At 34.1% G+C, this 20324-nt stretch overlaps 1 protein-coding gene across 2 annotated transcripts in view; it reads right to left on the minus strand.

Moving 5' to 3' along the window:
- Positions 1-19881, minus strand: part of LOC146997427 (uncharacterized) — an 80100-nt gene extending 60219 nt beyond the window's left edge. Inside the window, exons 1-2 of one of the 2 annotated variants that reach the window (XM_085817764.1) lie at positions 19646-19881; positions 6561-7521 (exon numbers count right to left, since the gene is read on the minus strand). In XM_085817764.1, coding sequence (XP_085673890.1) covers positions 7222-7521; positions 19646-19657 — 312 coding nt within the window. In that variant the 5' untranslated portion in view covers positions 19658-19881 and the 3' untranslated portion in view covers positions 6561-7221. Of the gene's footprint in view, positions 1-6560; positions 7522-19645 lie in introns of those variants that run through there. The other variant, XR_015041423.1, reaches the window with a different exon arrangement.
- Between the last annotated feature and the right edge of the window lie 443 nt (positions 19882-20324).

Here is a 20324-nt window from a genome sequence, read left to right on the forward strand (position 1 = left end):
GCAAATCTTGCATTTATATTTATTATTCGAACATTTCATGGTGTCATTTACGTCTAATTCAGGCTTTAATCTGTGAATGTGTAATCTGCAAGTTCTCCAGATTGTCATGGGGGTCCCTATCGCCATTTTTAATGTTGTTTTCTAAAGCAATTATAATGATTAATGTTAGAATCTGATGAATAGTTAGTTTAATTAATAGCACATGGTTCTTGCTTTGAAGTACCGCACGAGATTAACAAGACTGGCATTGGGAGATGTTCATTATAATATGCCAGAGCTGTCCATCTGATTTGATATTTTTAGCTCTTAATGGTGATTTCATTATGATACGATGTCTCTCTGTATTGGGTGCTCGAAATTACTCAGGAAACGAACGAAAGTCAGTAAGTCCTCTCACTTTCTCCGATTCGTAATGACAGAGATGTCACTTGTAAACCTTTTAACTAAGCTACCAGCACATCCTCTATTTTTCTTCTTCATCTATTTTTTATGCTGATTAATTAACGTATTAAAAGTAAAGATGTTTTTAATGCGTTTTTTTTTAAAACAGAAAAATGTAATAGAATTCTGCATATATTTATTACAATGGTAAATGACATTTCCTGTCGTTCTTTTAATTCTATATAAAACTGATCTCTTACATGCGATGAATAAATCGTGTTATATATATATATTATGCTATCCGCTTGCTCGGCCGGAAACCTGAAATAGTTATTACAAAAAGAATCTCTCTCTCTAACTATATAAAGAAGAATGTCTGTGTGTTTGTTTGTTCGCGATTAACACGGTCATTACTATAGCTATCGTCACTAAACTTTCTACAATTCTTTTCTGGGTCCTGGGAAAGGTCCACGTCCACGTTTTTCCACCAAATAATAATAATAATAATAATAATAAAATAAAAAATAAATAAAATCAGAGATATTAATTAAAAACGCTGAATACGCTCATTTTTTACCTCTTTTTCCACTCCGCTTCGTTTTGAAAAGCGTTGCCACTGCTCGCTTTCAAATCGTAGAGTTTGTTAATAAAAAATTTCTAAGTTTTATCAAATATGAAATAAAAATAGCATTGCCAAACATTAAATACATTATTCACGATTCCAAAATTTCGACAGAACCCATTTCGATTGTTCCCATCTTCGTACGACTTTGACCAGCCGAGATATTAATTAAAAAATATCTGAAAACATACATTTTCATGTATGTTACCATGTATCATAAACCATACATTCATACAAACTCTGAAACATTCATTGTTTCCAAGTGTCTAGATGATACAGTGGCTACACGAAGATGACATGGAAATTCTTCTTTACAAAGGAGCTTCAGATCAGGATTCTGATGCACTTTAAAGAATATCTTGTGCCAATACTTCTCAAAAGCTGAAGAATATAGCTCTGAAGTCCCCGTGGTCGGGCAGATTAACATAGATTCCATAACATCAGACACTGACTCCTGTAGCTACTTCTAATTTGAGAAAGCTCAAGTTAGAAGTGCACTTATTGCAGGTTTAATCGATGTAATGGTTAACGACAACGGCTGCTGTACTGATGGGCTCGGGTTCGAGTCCCGGAGAAAGCATGGTTGTTTGTAAACGGATAGTGTATTTGCGGCATGGAGGCACTCAACATATATGACGAGCTGACAGTTCTCTTGAGTGGTTTCGTAGGAGTGGAATGAAAGACGCAATTCTGAGCTTCTTATTACTATTAAATTACTAGACGTAATACCTTGATGTTACTGTCAGACAAGTGAGCTAAGTCACCACAATAACAGATGTTCATTTTGACATAATTATCTTGCTATCGTGGGCCCATCTTCTCTTTCGTTTTACCTAACATTTCGTTTCTTTCGTTTTCGGAATTAGTATGTAAGTGTTCTTGAATTAAAGACGAAAATGAATATTATTCTTAGATAATACTACAGTTCGTTTTTGATTCAAATTCAGTAAATATTTCTCGTTTCCTGTGTTTTTTAGAAATCTCAATTTTTCTGCTTTTTATGAGATTTATTTCAGAAATTTTTAGTTTGCCTATACAGCTCACAAGAATGCTTTCTTGTGAATTTATATTCATATTCTTGTGTATATATGTCGATTTTTGATTTAGAGCCCTGCAGTTATAAAAATTTTGGAAACAGGGTTATGGTTTCAAATATCAATAAGCTATCAGTAGACTATATATTCGGCCACTCTTTCCTATAACGTGTAACGTTCCATTTGTATCCCCTACTATTGACATTCTAACGGCTTAATGCACTATCCTTATTGGCACTGGCTTTAGAAGTTCCAGTGTGTTTGCGTTCACTGTCTCTTCACTTTTGGTATAAATAAAGTAATAAATAAAAATGAGATCATTTTTATTTATTAGTCCAAAAGAGTAGTTTGTCCAGAAGGACTATTAATTTCGTTTTGCATTTTCGGTCGATTCACTATAAACGCTGATTCACTTTTGAAATTGTTGCCACCCTATATTAGAGTCCTGTATTATATTTAAAGAAATTAAATCATGAAGAATCTGCGTAAATAGATGTATGCTTCTCGCATTAGGATAAAACAACGGTACCCAGAGCGATCCAATTTTGAATAACGTACGTTTCCGCCCGAATATGGGCATCTGGAAGCCCAAATTTGGAATTTGTTTTATTATCTATTTCATAGTTTGTAAAACACTTAACGAATTTTTGATTAACAAACTCGACGATTTCAAAGCGAGCAATGGCAACACTGTATGAAAAAAAATTTTTTCTCCAGCGCGCGAGACTGTGTATCGAAAGTTCTAAAGATATGCTCATTTTAAAATTATTTTGCGATATTGCTGAACTGAATTTTATGGTTTAAGTGCAATGGACATGGTATTTAATAAAGGTAACACACAAAACGTTAAAAGAAGTCCGTTTGTCGTAATGTAAAATTTGGAAGATTTTTTTTAATGTATTTATCCTTTAATTATTTATTTATCCATTCACTATTCTTTTAAGTTTTAAGAAATATTAATTATAATCTGATGGCTTTCATGAAGGTATGAGAAAGCCTGAAACTTCTCTCATGTAAATTAATTGTAACCGTTCTTTCGTTTTTCCCCCTTTCGGCTTTATTTTCATTAAACCAAGAAATTTCTCCTTGTTCCATCAACTCCCTACCACCAAACTTCTCGAGAGACTTTCGGCTCGCCGCGTATTTAGAGTGCCCCATGCCGCACGGACACTATACATTTACAAACATCCATGCCTTCTCCGGGATTAGAACCCAGGACTTTCGGCACGACAATCACCTGTGCTAACCACTATACCGGTTGGGCGGCATTTAAGTAATTACAGATGGATAGACAGTTTATAAAGTTTACAATCAATAGCGGCGTTTTCTCAATAATTTCTTACTTACCAACTTTTATTCAATAATAAAAATAATTACTTTGCCTGTTTTATCAAGATCGTAACATAGACAAAACAACAGAAATCCTTTCATTTAAAAAATGGTAAAATTATTATCAGTTTAAACAAATACAGAAGCCTTCCTACTATATTTGTTTCAATTCCGTATAAATATTAGCGTGACATATGCTTCCAATCAAAAACTCGTATTGTGCATAACAATAACTGCATGCGATTAAAAGTTGATGTTTGAGTCTCTCATCATTGATTGTCTGACTATTTAATTTCATGTGAATGATATCCCAGAGTTACTGATGTGTGACGTAAGCGATTATTGCACAAACAATGCATCAGACAATTTACCACTAAAATAAATGCACATGATCGTTAATCATTGTTAAAGGGAAAGAAAAGAAGAAAAGGTTAAGGTAGCTTAACTCTTTCAACGAGTATGAGGCATTTTCTTTCAAAACTTAAAATCTCGATGTTATCGGGACATTTTTTCAAACCTACGGCAAAACAAAATTATTTTAAATTTGAATGTAGTACAAAATGAAATATATCAATATGGTCATAACTAATGAGAAGATTAAGAAGTTACAGACTAATTTTCAAGGATTTCAGACGAAATAAAATAAAGATTTAGTCTATATTAATGAAGCTCCTTACGTTTGGAATGCTAAAACCAAAAGGATAAATGCAATTCATTGCTGAACCCAGTGAAAATCAAAATGTCTGACGAAAACAGTTTAGGAAAAAAATTATAATTGGATTCAATAAGTCATAATGATCAATCAATGAAAATGAAAGGATGGCGAAAAATGGCTCTAAGCGTTTTATACGTACGTAATAGGACAGAATAAAGAACTCTTTTTTTCCCCAAAAAAATTATAAAACTGATCTAAAATGAATTCTGAAGAGAATTTTTGTGGCGTGTGTGCGTACGTACGTATGAACGTACGTACGTATCTCGCATAACTCAAAAACGAGTAATCTCAGAACGTTGAAATTTTGTATAGGACTGCTATAACATGTAGATGTGCACCTCGTATTTTGGTTGCAATCGGCCGCACCAAAAGTATATAAATATATGCATATTTATATCCACTCTGTTGCTCGGCTCAGTAATCTCAGTTACTTTATTCTTATATATTTGTAAATTGTGCATTTTTTGCTTTAAAAAATGATTGAATTATGTTGTTCTTATCTTCCAGTTAAGGGTTTATGCCTTTAGTTAACCCTTTCCGGCACGCTACCTTTTAAATTCGGAGTTTTGATTAAAAAAAAAAAAAAAAAAAAAAAAAAAAAAGGTAGGCAGTCAAATTTGGCCTAGAGGAGTACACAAGTAAAATTTTGTGAAGATAGCACTTATCGTTTTAATTCTGTGGGTGTGCCCAGACTGGCACACTGTTTGAATAGAGCTTCGAAAAGAGTGCTGAAACGAGCATTGTTGACAATGAACTGACCGATGAGATGCGTAGAAACAAAGATTACAGACTCTCAGTTGTCCTAGATTATCGGTGAGCCCGGTCTGGGCACATCTAGGGTTCGCCGTTTGATTTTAGGCAAGATTTCAAGGTAAAAATTTAAAACTAGTATAGAATAAGGAGATTAGCATACAGCCAAAAAATAACATTGAAATTTCTGTTCAAACAAATCCTTTTATACCCTAAAAAATCTGGAAGATTTCTTTGAAAAATGAGGGTCTTAAAAAAAGAAACATGGCTAAAATATGTGGACTGGTTTGTGTTGAGCTGCATCTACTATAAATAAAGAAGGTTCAGAGTAACCTATAGTAACCTATAAATCCTTTTTCATTCAATTTTTCTGTGCGTACAAAAGGAAATTTTTATGCGTGTCCAGACAGGACACACTGTGCCGCAAAGGGTTAAGCTACATGCAATAATTGTGGAATTACAACAATTTAAAAGTTTTTTAAGTGTGGCTAAGCCTAATTTCTGATTAGCATGCCCTCCATGTTTGTTTACATTTAAAACTTACCAGAATAATGGATTTGTTGCCAATCTAGAGAAACTAAGCTTCTCAACAACAAAGTACCGTTTTCTTTTACTATTACGAATTAAATTATGCTTAATTCATTATGGAATTAACATTTAAGTTATTATACTGTAATTGTAAAATTTTTTTAAAAAATTGTTTTAACTGTATTTGGTGTTTTATGTTTTTCTATAGCCTTAAAATTTTAATGAAAATATTTTGAATTTTATGTATTTTTGCCTTGCTGCGGAGTGAGAACTGAATTAATAAGAAGCGCATACGCATTAGGTAAGCGGCGCTGAATCGTCTGCGAAAAGTTTTTTTTTTTTTTTTTTTTTTTTTTTAAATTTCTTTTATATATCGTTTTAGATTTATTATAGTATTTGAATAGAACTTATGGTAATTCTTCAGATGATATAATTTTTGTGCACCCTGAGTTTTAAAAGGAATGTCAATGCTGTTAAGTGAACGTAGCGCCGAAGTGTCGCTATAGTAAATAAATATAATGAACTTTAAAAGAGTGCATTTATTCTATTGTTGTCTAAGTGCAATCGACGAATTAGATTTAATTCAAAATTCGTTAATTGTTAATTCAATATGTTTAAATGAAATGTGGGAAAATTGCGTGTAATTTAATATTCCATACAAGGAAGTCATGGGGTGTACACATCAGGTTTTTTATTACGCTTTTGGCAGTGTAAAAGGGATGTGGTTGTCAGTTATTACTTTATTGTAATCGCGAAAATAGGCAACTTATCACAGATATCTAATATTTTTTTAAACAAATTGAGTGATATAAGGAGATTAACCCTTCAATGTATGATTTTTTATATTTTTACCAAACATTATTTTCATTATGGTCATGGCTTAAATAAACTTGGAAAAATATTTCACATTTTTTACTGGTTATTTTTTGAAATTTTAGGTTTGATGCATATATGCATCGTTATGCATTTAGCACTAAAGTGTAACCACATGAAAAAATAATTCACAATTATATAATTAATAAATATTGGCATAAAATGCTTAATTATTTATTGTTTTTAGAAGATAATGACATTAATTAAAATGTTGTTGAAACTTAATTCTAATTAATCATGTTCAGACTTTATAAAAATTAAAATTGCGATGAAAATTTAAATAAAAATGACATATCAGATATTTTGTACATGTACATTTATTGTGAAATTTATGTTGTATGGAAAATTTTGAAACAATTTCTATCCTTATTTAAACATGATGCTACAGCGCATTTTCACATACAATAAATGTTTGCAATTTGGCCTTTTACAGCGAGTGCGATTTTTGTTCCATATGGGAACATGTTGAAGTTTATCCTGTCAGACGCAAGCTGGAGGAATGTTTGATGCAGGGCCTCTGTCTTTTCACATTGTAATCATTTTGTAAAAGACATCTCGGACTTCCACGCTTAGGAACTGAACTTTCTCACCCATTTCGGAACCAAACCAACCCGAAAGACGGCCAGGTTTAGCACATCCTTGGGGTTGGCTCCATTCTATAGAGACACTACTTTTATGTACAGACGCCACGCATTTATGATCGCAAAGTCTGCGAAGTGAGAAAAAAGATTATATAACACTTTTTTGATCTCAATTATTTTGTATCTTCTTATGTGGCTATCCAAAAAATTGACGCCAATCCTTTGTTTATTGTATCATTTCACAACATTTGAACAGTCCACAGTAAATCTTTTTCTTTTCTCCTGATCGAAGCTAGATATCTGTTCAATGGGGTGTTTCCCAGAAAACGTAGACAACAAAAACTCATTATTATCTTCTTTCCACATTAAATTACATATTTCAATTCCGCCACAACCTGCAAAAAGTATTCAACGTTGAGGGGACTCTTTCTTCAGCTGCTCATCTGTAGGGAGCTTGCAACCTGGAATTCTGTTCCTACACACTGTTCCCAAACAAAGAATGCCCTCATCAGCTACATAATTCATTATGTCAATTGAAGTATAAAAGTTGTAGAAATACAATTCGAAATTTTTATTTCGAGAAATTTCTCTAGAAAGACTAATCACAATACTTCCACTGGCGCCCAGTTCTGCCTCATTTGCTAAGCAATTGTGAAGTACATTTTCTTGGCCTGAGTATACATCAAACTTGTGAGCAAATCCATCGAACTAACACAAAAGATGTTTGAAAAAATTAATTACTAAACATAAATAAAAAAAAGTTCAAAGGAATTTTTAGTACAAACGAACAATATACATACTACATAATTAGAGACAAAAGAATATTTGATGGCTCTAAATAACAACAATGCATGCAAACATCGAGTGGGTATTGCTGATATAAAAATAAGCATGAAATAAAAGGTATTATGAAGTCTTATAATTAAAATTCCACTCTAAATTTGAACTTGATTCATATATGCATCAAACTGCACTCTAGAGTAAAGCCTAATCATAAATTCCTAGTGATGCATATATGAATCAAACAGAAAAATTGAAATATTTCATTTTAAAACAACAATTCCTTGGTTAAATCTTAACACAGAAATGAGAAGTGCATACCTTCAGCTATATAGAATAAAAATTTTAAGCCTCTAATAATAAATTTATGAATAACACAAAGCTAGCTTGACCACCGAAAAAACAGAAATAAATTATGTGTTCTTGGCACTAATGAAGTACAGAGTACAGTTTTATGTTGCCACCTACGCGGGAAAAGAACAGCTAAACATTGATATAGATGTATTAAGATAAAATCAGCCCAGTAAACTGTTTTGCTTTGTAATTTTTTTAATGCTAAATTCAGTAAAGATTGGTATGATTCATATATGCATCACCATGAAGGGTGAATAGTTAAAAAGCAAGTAGAACTATTAGAGCAAGGAATCATCTAAAACTAGGCTGTTGAACTAGTGACTAGGTGACTCGGAATGAAAAGAGATACATAAAAATCAGAGGGTACTTCGAATCCGATAGGAATACATAATAAGACAGTAGACAACATAAAATATATACAGAGAATGCAATACACAAAATACACACAAATAAATTACATGTTCCAATTCTTAAGAATGGCCAGAGGCCTATTGATGTTATGTAAGTTAGTATAATCGTAGTTACAGATTTTGATAACAGGATTGTTAATCTGTCTTTGCCGTTCATGAAATTTTTGTTGTGAGATTTGTAGAGACATTACGATATTGTTACGAAATGTAAAGGCGCGGTGAGATGGCTTCCCCGCAAAGCAGTTTTAGGGTTGCCATAAAATAGCAAAGGAGGGCAAAGTTGTCACATTTGGCGAGAAATCGCCCATTTGGCGACAAAATTGGCGCTATACCATGGACGATTGGAGAACCTTCTGGAACGAATTCTTACCGGTTTAGCCCAGAATGTTCCCGAACACAAGCCAAAAGCTATATAAAGCCCTGCTGGTCCGCAGTCAGTTTGTGTGTCTCTCATCGAGAGTGTGTGTTCCCCGTCTAGCAATTCAATCCCTACGGAGTCGATCGAGTTGACAGCCGGGCTGCGAGTGCCGAGTGGGTCGTCTAGTCGACCGAAGGACTCTGTTAGTGTATCGTCGAGAGAGCTTGTTGCGCTCTGGGAAAGAGTGAACCGAAGAGTAAGGAGCTGTGCACGTGTGTTGTCGAGTGCATCCCGAGTTGTAGCGTGGAGAGTCTCGAAAGTACGTGGAGAGTCTCGAAAGTACGTGGAGTTCTGAGAACGACCAAGCAGAGTCGGGAGCTGTACTCCGGAGAGCAGAGTCGGCTGCTTTGCAGGAAGCTGTCTCCACCGTGATAGTCTGATAACCTGAAGGCTGTGTCGCTGATCGTGTCAGCGTGTTTATAGTAGATCTTCGACGACTGTAAAACGTGTTTTGGAGCTGTCCTGACAATACTGGCAAATAAAGTGTGTTTCGATACTTCATAAAGTGTCGTCGTTATTCACTCCAAATCTACACGAACCCCGTACGAACGTTAAGGAAGGAAATAACGCAACAACTGGTGTCAGAAAAAAAGAGAAAAACGTAAGAATACTTTTGGAAGCAGGCAAGATGAAAAATAGTAGCCGCCTTCGCCGGGAATCGAACCACGGAACTCTGGAATACCAGCCCAGCGTGCAGAACCACTACACCACGTAGGCACGCTAGAAAAATAGGAGAAATACCTTATATACTCCCCTTTTAAAGGGCAACTGGGGTTTTTAGGGGACCCAATCACCATATTCTAGGTGTGGAGAATCACCATCCAACACCCTTTGTAGTTCGGACGCCACTGTAGAGACATTAGGATTTTTTTTTCTTTGAAAGCAGGCAAGATGAAAGATTAGCAAACGCCTTCGCCGGGAATAGAACCACGGACCTCTGTAATACCGGCTCAGCGTGCAGAACCACTACACCACGAAGGCACACTAGGAAGGCGGGAGAAATACCTTATAGATTATAGTAGTACGTTCTTAATTGAACCACAATCAGTTCTTCATGGATGCGGTTATTACGTATGTACCATTCAGAGTTTGTGATTTTTCGTAGTACACTATTTTGACATACTTGTAATTTTTTATGATAAGTTTTATAGGCGTATGCCCAAACTGAACTTGTTTAACAGAGCATGAGAAACAGGATAGATTTAGAAATGAAGTTTCTTACCGGACTAGCATCTAGTACGTTATTTTCAAAGAGTTTCTACCACTAATATGATGCATTTTTATAGCAGTATAATTAAAGCTTTTGCACTGCAACTTTAAAATGATGTTGATCTGTTTAAATATACCCCAGGATTGCAATAGATTGACGGAGTGTACCCCCCCCGAATTATGTGTATGTGTGTGTCTGACTTATCTTACTTGTCTCACAGTAACATCAAAAACAAGCCCACGAAATTCATCGTTGCAAGACAGTGCCTGTCGTTGAACACCATACAGATGACAGCACAAACTTATAAGGTATTTTTTCTGTTTTTTTAGCATGCCTTTGTGATGTAGGGGCCAGTACGCTCGAGGCGTATCGAGAGTCTGCGGTTCGAGTCCCGGCGAAGACATTGCTCATTTTTCATGTCTTCTGCTTCTCCTCGGCCCTTGTACAGACTTTAATCATTTTCGGCCCCAATTTTGATGGAGAGCAATCCGAGGGGCGTGAGTCTCCCACTCCTCTTCTCTTAACCCAATCTCTTGAGAGGAATTTCGGCCCGGAGCGTATTTAAAGTGCCCCCTTGCCGCGCAGACACTGTACATTTACAAACATCAATGCCTTCTTCGGGATTCGAATCTGGGCCCTTCGGTACGGCAGTATTCGTCGCTAATCGCTATCCCGCTTGGGCGGCACCCCGAAATATACCGAACATTGGTTTTTGCTCAATATCTGAATGATCATTCGTAACATTGTTTTCCTCGAAATGTCTAGCAAATGGGTAATGGTGGAGGAGTTATTGTAAATGCTGGTTTGCGAAAGAGTACCGCACGAGATTTTTTAGAATTTATAACAGTGGAGTATAAATCAAGTATATATATGAAGTGCGTGAAATAATGTTAGGATTGTAAGATAGCGGGGGGCAAGGGGGCACATCGGTCCCCGGGCGCAATATGCAGGGGGCACCAAATTGATGTTGTGAATTTTTTAAGATGAAATGTTTTCCAGTCTTGGTAAGCAGGGGGGGGGCGAAATTTTCAGTTATCCCCAGGCGCTGAAAAGCCTAGCTACAGCTCTGGATTGTAAGCGAGTAGTGACGATTTCGTGTGAGAATTGTGGCTTCATCCGTAAATGTGTTCCTTCTGTCATTTTGGAATCTTCGGTGTGCCCATTTGTAATTGTAAAACGAGGGGTAGGCAGTATCGAATCTTGATTTCACTATAATAAGGATTATGGAGTATGATTTCCAAGCTATTACACTAAATGGTCCGGTAACTAATGTCAGATGCAATAAGCCTAATCAGATGGTCATGAAAATTAATTTTTGTAAGTCTACAGATAAAGCATTGGTGCTTAAGTCTGTGGGATGCTGAGTGACATAGAGAAAGAGAGCATTACAAGAGGGAATATGCCGTTGAATCTTTCGGTAATGAGAGTGATTGTATGCAAGAGATGATGTGATGTACTGTGTTATATCTGAAATTGTTTTTTTTTTATGAGAAATGCATGTGTATTCAAGAATTAGCTTGCGAAGAAAGTGAATTGTAACGTTTTCGGTAATTTTTAAAAGATTTATGGGACGACAATATTGTGAAGAAATTTATTAAGAAATTCATGACCGTCCCATGAATTTCTTGACAAATTTCCTGACATTTGTCAAGAAATTCATTGACAAATAAATTATTGGGATAATAATTTTGTGAAAAAATTTGATTTGGGGGTAGGTTTAGGGAAAGCAATAATAGTATATTATAATTAAAGAATAAAGCAGGATCACAGCTGGTAAAGTTAATGGAATATTGGCACTGTAAATAGTTAGCAGAAGCAATGTTCTCCAGAAAGATATCAAATTGACGTTTATTTCATGGGTAACCGTTAAAGATATGATGTTTATCTGCTTCGTAATTATTTGGAGAGGCTTTAATACATGAAGAGGTTTAAAATATAAGGATGACATTCACAGACAGACGTGTCCGAATATGTAAGATTAAAAATTTGTAAATCAAAGTTATAACTCCTTAAATCCTCATTTTAATTTTGGTATTTCCTTTCTCTATTCTAAAAACAGTAATAACTGTTTCTGGAATAGAGAGGTAAAACACTCAAATTAATCTTAATAAATTGCCTATTAACATAATTGAAAGTGAGGGTGTCGGGGGACACTTTACTCAAGTAAGAAAAATAATACTACTCTTACTCAGTCCAACAATATCTCACGATATTAAAATTTTTTTAAACTTAACGGAACTGTCATTTTCATAATATTATATAGTCATTTTATATAGTAGATTAAATTCATTTCACTTAAAAATCTACCTACTTGGCTTAACAACTTATCTAATACCAGTTTGGCATCATAATTCTTACTTGAGAAAAAGATGAAACACCTTCGCATTTATTAATTACTGTTAATTAATCGGGGTTGGTTTGTTCCCCTTGAAAGTCAACCAATTTCCGATTAATGACGGTAACTAATCGGTTAATTGATTACTCTTTCATTTTAAAAATTTTCCATTTTCAGTTTTTCATGATTCATATTTGATGTTTCATTTTAGCAAAATTTTCAATATTTATTTTTAAATATTTATAAGTTACTTCATTCAATTAAAATTCTACTACTTTTCTCAAAGGAGATAATATACTGAATATTACGTATATTTGTTTAATGTTACTTTTTCAAACATTTTAGAAATAAATTGTAAGTAAAAATTTCATACTTGAAAAGTTATTAAATATTCATTTTAGTTTACTTTTAAACTGATAGTTTCATTATGCCTCTTCAGTGACACATTTTTCTTTTAGTTTTTGGTTTTTTTTATATTTAACTTCTGTGACTGTAATGACTTTGCGATTAAAAAGGCGCCCGCCATCTGACGAAATAAATTAAAATATTTATTAACGTAATACTAAAACCTCACTCGTCCGCGGCAAACATTCAACTATTATAAAACCTCCTCTCTACAGAAGAGACAAATCGCGCCAAGCTCGCCTCGTTTATCGCCAAACCGTTATCGGATACTACAGTCATATGCTTAGTATTACAAGCAAAAATTTATTTTGAATAAGTAAAAGGCTCGCTTACATGTTATTTTCAATTTAAATAAATAAATGTCGCATACAGATCTAGTAGATACATTGCCCCTGAGGTTGTAACTTTTTGTATTGCGCTCGACAGAAAGTTAAAAATTCTTATAACCTTATTAACTCTAGAGAATATTTACGTAACATTAACCTTGCAAAACATTGTGATAAGTTTCTTGAAGTTATATATAATATAATTATTTACTCTTAATTTAGGTTACTTTATATACATTTACTTAAAGCGTAATTTTTTAAAAAATATTTCTAGTATTTTTGCAAGCTTGCAAATAATTTTATCTTAATATGCAGTCAGCTTAATTGTTAAAGATGGTACTGGATTAGATTTATAATTCTAATTTTGTCTGTTTTGTGGAGCAAATACATATAATGTGACCTGCTTCAAGACTGTGTAGAAAATATTTGAAATTAACAGATTTTGCTCAACAGGATAGTAAACTGAAAAATCTGACATTTGAGATTTTAAAAGAGTGTGAGAGACTAAGAAAAAGTATTGTTGACCAAGTAATAGATGAAATCCTGTTCTCGTAAGCTGAAAAAATTGGCTCTGAAAGGGAATCAGGTGCACATTTGAAAATAAATTCACAGTTTTGTCAAAAAAGAAACCTTTAAAACAATAAAAAATAAAATAATACAAAAAATAATAATAAATAAAAATAAAATAAAAAATCCAGATTTTAAATTACGTCCGTAAGGCCCCCCCTTTTTTTTACGTTTTGAGTGTTACCTTTATTTATTAAATATCATGTTCTTCGCACTTAAACCATAAAATTCAGTTCAATGGCAATATCGCAAAATAATTTTAAAATGAGCATAATTTTAGAATTTCCGATACACAGTTCTGCGCGCTGGAGATAAAAATGTTCCCCTCTCTCGTAGAGTTTTGCCATTGCTCGCTTTTAAATCGCTGAGTTTGTTAACCTAAAATTCGTTAAAGTTTTAGAAAATATGAAATAGATAATAAAACAAATTCCAAGTTTGGGCTTCCAGATGCCCATATTCGGGTGGAAACGTATGTCATTCAGAATTGGATGGCTCTAGGTACCGTTGTTTTATCACAATGCGAGACACATACATACATTCACGCAGATTCTTCATTATTTAATTTCTTTAAATATAATACAGGGTTCTAGTGTTTAGTGGCAACAGTTTGAAAAGTGTTATTTGTAGTGAACCAACGCAAAATGCCAAAACGAAAATCATAGTCCTTCAGGGCAAATTGCCCCTTCGGACTAATAAAACTGAAGCCTTCATCATGTATCGCAGGACTAGAAGAAAAAGTCGTAAAATTCTAGGGCGATGTAAGAAAGAATTAAAGAAAATCGAGATTTAGTTTGCAGTGGAATAAAAATAAAACTTCAGCAATGGAAGGAAAAGTGGCTCGCCTCGTAAAATAGTAACTGGACTGTAAGAGTAAAAACTATCGTAATGCAAGCTTATTGCTATCCATTTTGCATGTACTTGTTGAAAATAATGTTGTAAAGCAGTTAAAAATAGCACAGAAAATCCAGTCAATGTGTAACTAAATTTCAAGTTTACTGTAATTATCTCAGTAACAGTAATGCAAATATGAAATCACATAATATATAAATGTGCATATATAATTGTCTTGATTGTATGTACTATCTCAAGTTACAGGCTCGACCACTGGTGGGCCTGGACTTTGTAAAGGCAGCTGGCTCGTGTGCTCGTGAAAAACCACGAAAACGCCCATGCAGCCAGTTCGTTCCCTGGGATTCGAATCTCGGACCGAACTACCAGTGTTCAGGGACTTCACCGCTCGGTCGCTGGTGGGTACATTTAATTTAGACTTTGGGGGGTCGACTGTACTGAGATTGCCTAAAACATCGAAAATGCTGGATCCGGAGCTGACTATACTTTCAGAGATAAAATCGTATCTATGCTAGTCTGCCGAAGACCGCTAGATGCTGAAAACATATGAATAATCGTATTAGCATTATAAAGCATTGTTATTGTTGCATAATGCATATAAAAATTAGGAACAACTCTTATATGCGCTCTCAACGGTTCCATATTGCTATCTAAATTTTTTGTCTACATTTCGAACTTAAAGCCTAAAATATCTCCAAAAACGCGGTTTGGAACACACAATTTAAGCTAAAAACCCGAAACAAAAACAAAAAATTTAGATAGCAAAAACGTAAAGTTTCTAACCAAAAATATTTGACAAGAATCCATGTACATAGCGATTTTGTAAGTCTTACAATATATTTAATAAAATAGCATATCTTTAGTTCCAATAAACAGGAATAAATAAGTAGGAATTGACTTTATTATGTTAAAAAACTGTATTAACATCAAGTGTCATCCATTACAAGTTTAAAAAATGTATTTGAACTTGAGTGGATGAATAAAAAGTATTTTATTAACGATTGAAAATTTGAGCAAGATATAGGGAGAGAGTGAACTAATAGTAGGAATTTAAAAAAGGTTGGAGAGTTGTTTATAAACTCTGAGCACTAGTTCTTCGAGCATTTTCCTTTAATTTAGCAGGCCCACCAGCGGCCGAGCGGTAAAGACGCTGAACACTGGTAGTTCGGGCCGAGGTTCGAATCCCGCGAACGGACTGGCTGCATGGGCGTTTCGTGGTTTTCCCCATGTGTAACGTGGATACGAGCCAGTTTCCAGGACTTAGAAAGTCCTCCATGAAGGCGTCCCTCCCTTTAGGCAGATAGCCCTCGTGTGCTTTGCCATAATTGAATAATCCTAATCCTTTAATTTAGTTGTCTACCAACGGACGAGTGGTAAGATCGCTGAACCCTGCCAAATCGGCCCGAGTTTAAATTTCAGCGAACATAAGAAATTTAATAATGCATAAGAATTTTCGTGGTTTATGAATACGTACCAGTTTTCCTTCAAAAGTCCTCTGCGGAGGAATCCCTTAGTTCGATAAATCTCGTCTGCTTTTCCGTAATCCAAGCAGCCTAACTTTACCCAAAAGGCCTCTTAAATTGCCTTTCGCTTTGTTTAAAAAGATGCTTTAGGAAGATATAAAAATAAGTAAGAACTTCATTACCTAGGTTATAAATATATGAGAATTTTCACCTTTTAACTCAACACTTTATTTATTTATTTATTATTTTAAAATTACATTGGCATTTCGGGCTCACAAAAAAGAAAAAAGGTACATCTAAATAATTTACGTTAAACTATTCAGTTCTCGTCTAGCAAAATACTCCCTTTTTCCAGAAATCTTTTCTTAAGAAGCTGAAAAAATGGCAAATCATTATGTTCACACAGAGAAATTCCATTCCCACGCTATTTCGTTTTACGCCGAAACATCGTAAGAAAGAAAGAAAAAAAATCACTACCAACAGCAATACAAGCAGTGCCCCTGCAATTGGCGTCGGTTTTCCATAGACACACCAACTAGAGTAATTTTTGGTAGACGAGAAAAAAGTTACTGCACTGTGAAAGAAAATTTTTATTTTTGAAAACAGACTGTCATTTCAACGCCTGAAATATGCAATAATGCATTTAAGATATGCCTATTTTAAAAAACTCATTCAAGTTCATTTTCTGATAGGAAAGGCAAAATGTCTTTGGCGTCTGTTTCAACAAGTGTTTGGAGAACTTGGCGAGTTTAAGGAGAATTTTTGTGGCAACCTGCAGTGGAATGTGACCGCACGTTGTAGTCAGTGACCGACAGTCATGCTGCCGCAGCCGTCAATGCTAGTGAAGTTTCTTCCCCCCCTTCTTTTTGGTTATGTTTCATTTCGGTCTTTATTTATTTTTTTCGCCTCAGAGCTGTGCCTACACCTGCGAATTTCTAAATGCAGGTGGTCCCCATGAGCTGGTAGAAGACAGTTTTGCGCGGGTTCAAAGGATTCCGTCTGTAGGTAGTAGCCAAATGTGTTTATGAAATAAAATAAGTATCTGCATCAATTTTTGATGAAGTTTGCGGTAAGTTTTGACAATATCTTTTTGTTTACGTTAGCTAATGAGTCAATATTTTTATTTTTACAAAGGCTTAATTAATTACTGAGAGACTGAATTAGAATTTGTTTCTTGTTTACGGCAGTTTTAGCCCATAGGGCGTTAGCCCAGAAGGGCTATTACTTTCGTTTTGACATTTAGCGTCGAAAACTTTAAAAGTCTGAATCACTTTCCAAATTGTTGCCGCCAAATGTTACCGCTGTGCATTATATTTAAAGAAATTAAATAATGAAGAATCTGCATAAATGTATGTATGTTTCTCGCATTGTGATAAAACAACGGTACCTAAAATTACGAGTGACGTTACGTTACCCAAATTTTGAATAACGTACGTCTCCATCTGAATATGGGCATTTGGAAGCCCAAATTTGGAATTTATTTTATTATCTATTTCAGATTTTGTAAAGCATTTATGAGTTTCTGATTAAGAAACTCAACGATTTCAAAGCGAGCAATGGCAACACTGAATTGTGGGGGGGGGCTAAAAAAATTATTTCCAGCACTCGAGACTGTGTATCGGAAATTCCAAAGACATACTGTTTAAAAATTATTTTGTGATATTGCTGTTAAATTGAATTTTATGGTTAAGTGCGAAGAACATGATATTTAATAAATAACGGTAACACACACACACACAAAAAAAAAAAAAAAAAAAAAAAAAAACCTTTGGGCGTAATATAAAATCCAGATTTTTTTTAATTTTGCCAGACGCACGACAATAGATAACTAACATATTATTACTTGATTTATTTTAGTAACACCTATATGCAAATTATATCTATTTGTGAGTTTGCTTTTATTCACAAGAGCATTTAAAATCATTTAAAAGTAGCCAAAGTTTATTATATTCAAAATGACATTAGTTTAAGTGTAAATCTCTGTTCATTTAAAAAGAGCGTAAAATAGGTCCCGTGAAAGAAAGATACTGTTTTATGTGTAACGGAATTTTGAGGTGTTTCGTAGATGATGTAGTTGGCTGGATTTTCCTCTTCTTCATTTTCGGCATGGTGTTTTTGAAATAAACACAGTTAAATGGGCATGCCCATCATTCGATATCGTACACATTTTTAATTTTATAGTATTAAGTGCGGTGGCAGACTGTGTGGTATCACGACTGAAATGAGCGTGAGAAGACGATTATGCTGCAGATTAGGCAACCAGGGTTTCTTAAAATTTTTTTTTTTTTTCAGTTGTGACCTCTTTTTATCATTGATATTTTTTCGCGACCCCCAAGACCCCATAATATTTACAAACGTTTTGTGGGACTCCATAAGTAGTGCGCTAATCCGACGCATGCGTGAGTGAAAGTATCAGTTTTTTTACTTGTATTGTAATATTCTATTGCAGTTTTACGTCATTAACCTTAATTTCTAATTTTAAGACATAAAAACCATGTGAAAATTTTAAATAAGTAACAGACGAAATGACAGCGTGACGTGCAAAGCAAGGAAAATGAACGTTTATATTATAAAAAGAATGCGTCGAAACGTTTTCGTTTTTATTTCTTTGTCTGCAGTGTCTTATCTTTTTCTATTTTCAGATACATTGTGTAAAAAAAATATTTGGTAATTGTAAAATTATTAAAATAAGTTAAAGAAATATCAAATCTGCTAAAATTTTTGGCGACCCACAGTTTTAAGAAACTCTGCTGTAGTATACGTCAAGTTAAGAATGGTGAAATTAATTTATCTACATAGAGACATAGCGTTGCCTAACAGCCTAACTATTACTGGTATTCCTCTGTTATCGCGGCCGTATTCAGAAATGGGTTGATCTTTACATTATGGTAACTTGGCGTATTTTGGCGAAAATTTGGCGACCAACTCTGCTACAGCAACCCTCTATTTTCTTTTCCCGCCGCCATTTTGTCTTCACGAAGTAAAGACATGTTTCTTTTCTTTTTATCTACTGAACACTTCTTCCAACAATCTACTAGCCGAATTACACTTATGCTAGAAATTTTATCTAACAAAACTGCTTAATCATGACAAATATTCATTGCACAATTGGGAAAAAGTGCACAATACCATACTCCTTACGCGTTTTTCAAAATAACACATACACATAAACCATGTACACGCCGACTTATTTTTACTTAAAAAAACATCCCAGAATTGCACAAAAATGGCATTGCGCACACTCTTCACTATATCCATGTACACTGCTTTTTTCTCATAAATTAGAAAAATTTCACGAAAATACATGACAATTTTCTCAATCTTTAAACCCGGTAAAAAGAACATATATGAAATTACCTGATCGCGAAAAAGTATTTACCCTTTCCAAATATGAACATTTCCACATATAAAATAAATAAAATATCCAAAAACTTTTACCTCTAAATCATCTATTACATTATACACGTCACCAACGAATTCATACCGCAAGCATTACAAATACTTAGTATCAAATATTTAAATTATTTCCATGCACGTTTACTTCAACTTAAACGTATACCAAATTCCTACAAACATAAAATTCACAAAATAACTATCATTTAATTAAAATATAATTAAATTCAAAAACACCTCTTAAAATATTTTAAGAGGTGTTTAATATATATAAATATATTTAATATATATAAATGAGCACATACATTAAATTAATACATACATAAATACCCATTTCGAATTCACTTTAGTTACGGCCATGGGATCCAAAAATTCGCGAACACTGTTTCACACAACACAGAATAAAGCCAAATACAAAATTTCCAGATTTTTTCCCCGATTTCCTCCTTTTCCGATTAAAGAACCGTAATTCGTCCATTAATATCACATGACATATCCCATGATCTCTCATTTCCCTCACACAAAATAATGCGTAATCGGAACTGAGTATTGCTCACATTATTACCAAAGTCCCAGGTAGTAACCTTTATCGCCTCCAAAATGTCGCCAAACTACCAGTTACCATATTGTAAAGATCAACCCAGAAATGTATCATTGTATGCATGTGTATATATGTTTGTATCACATGCATACAATACATGTATTTCTGAGTACGATCCCAATAACAGAAGTGTACCCTATAATTAACTCGTAAAAAATTTTCTTTCACTATAATTGGATAAAAAATTTTACTTTTCCTTTCGCCGTTATATTATACTACACTTTGATCTTAGCCATATGCATCGTTAGTGTAATATTAGAATGGAAATTAATTTTGAAATACACACTTCAGAAAAGTATATTACAAGCATTTAACCAGCGGCAGATTTATGGGATAGTGCCAACACCGTCCCGAAGGATAACTATCTGTGTAACTATGTATGAGGTGTTGCTGCGAGGGT

This window comes from Stegodyphus dumicola, chromosome 5 (genome assembly GCF_044657685.1).
Source record: "Stegodyphus dumicola isolate Sdum_Otavi_A_Nest chromosome 5, ASM4465768v1".
Classification (NCBI taxonomy): Eukaryota; Metazoa; Arthropoda; class Arachnida; order Araneae; family Eresidae; genus Stegodyphus; species Stegodyphus dumicola.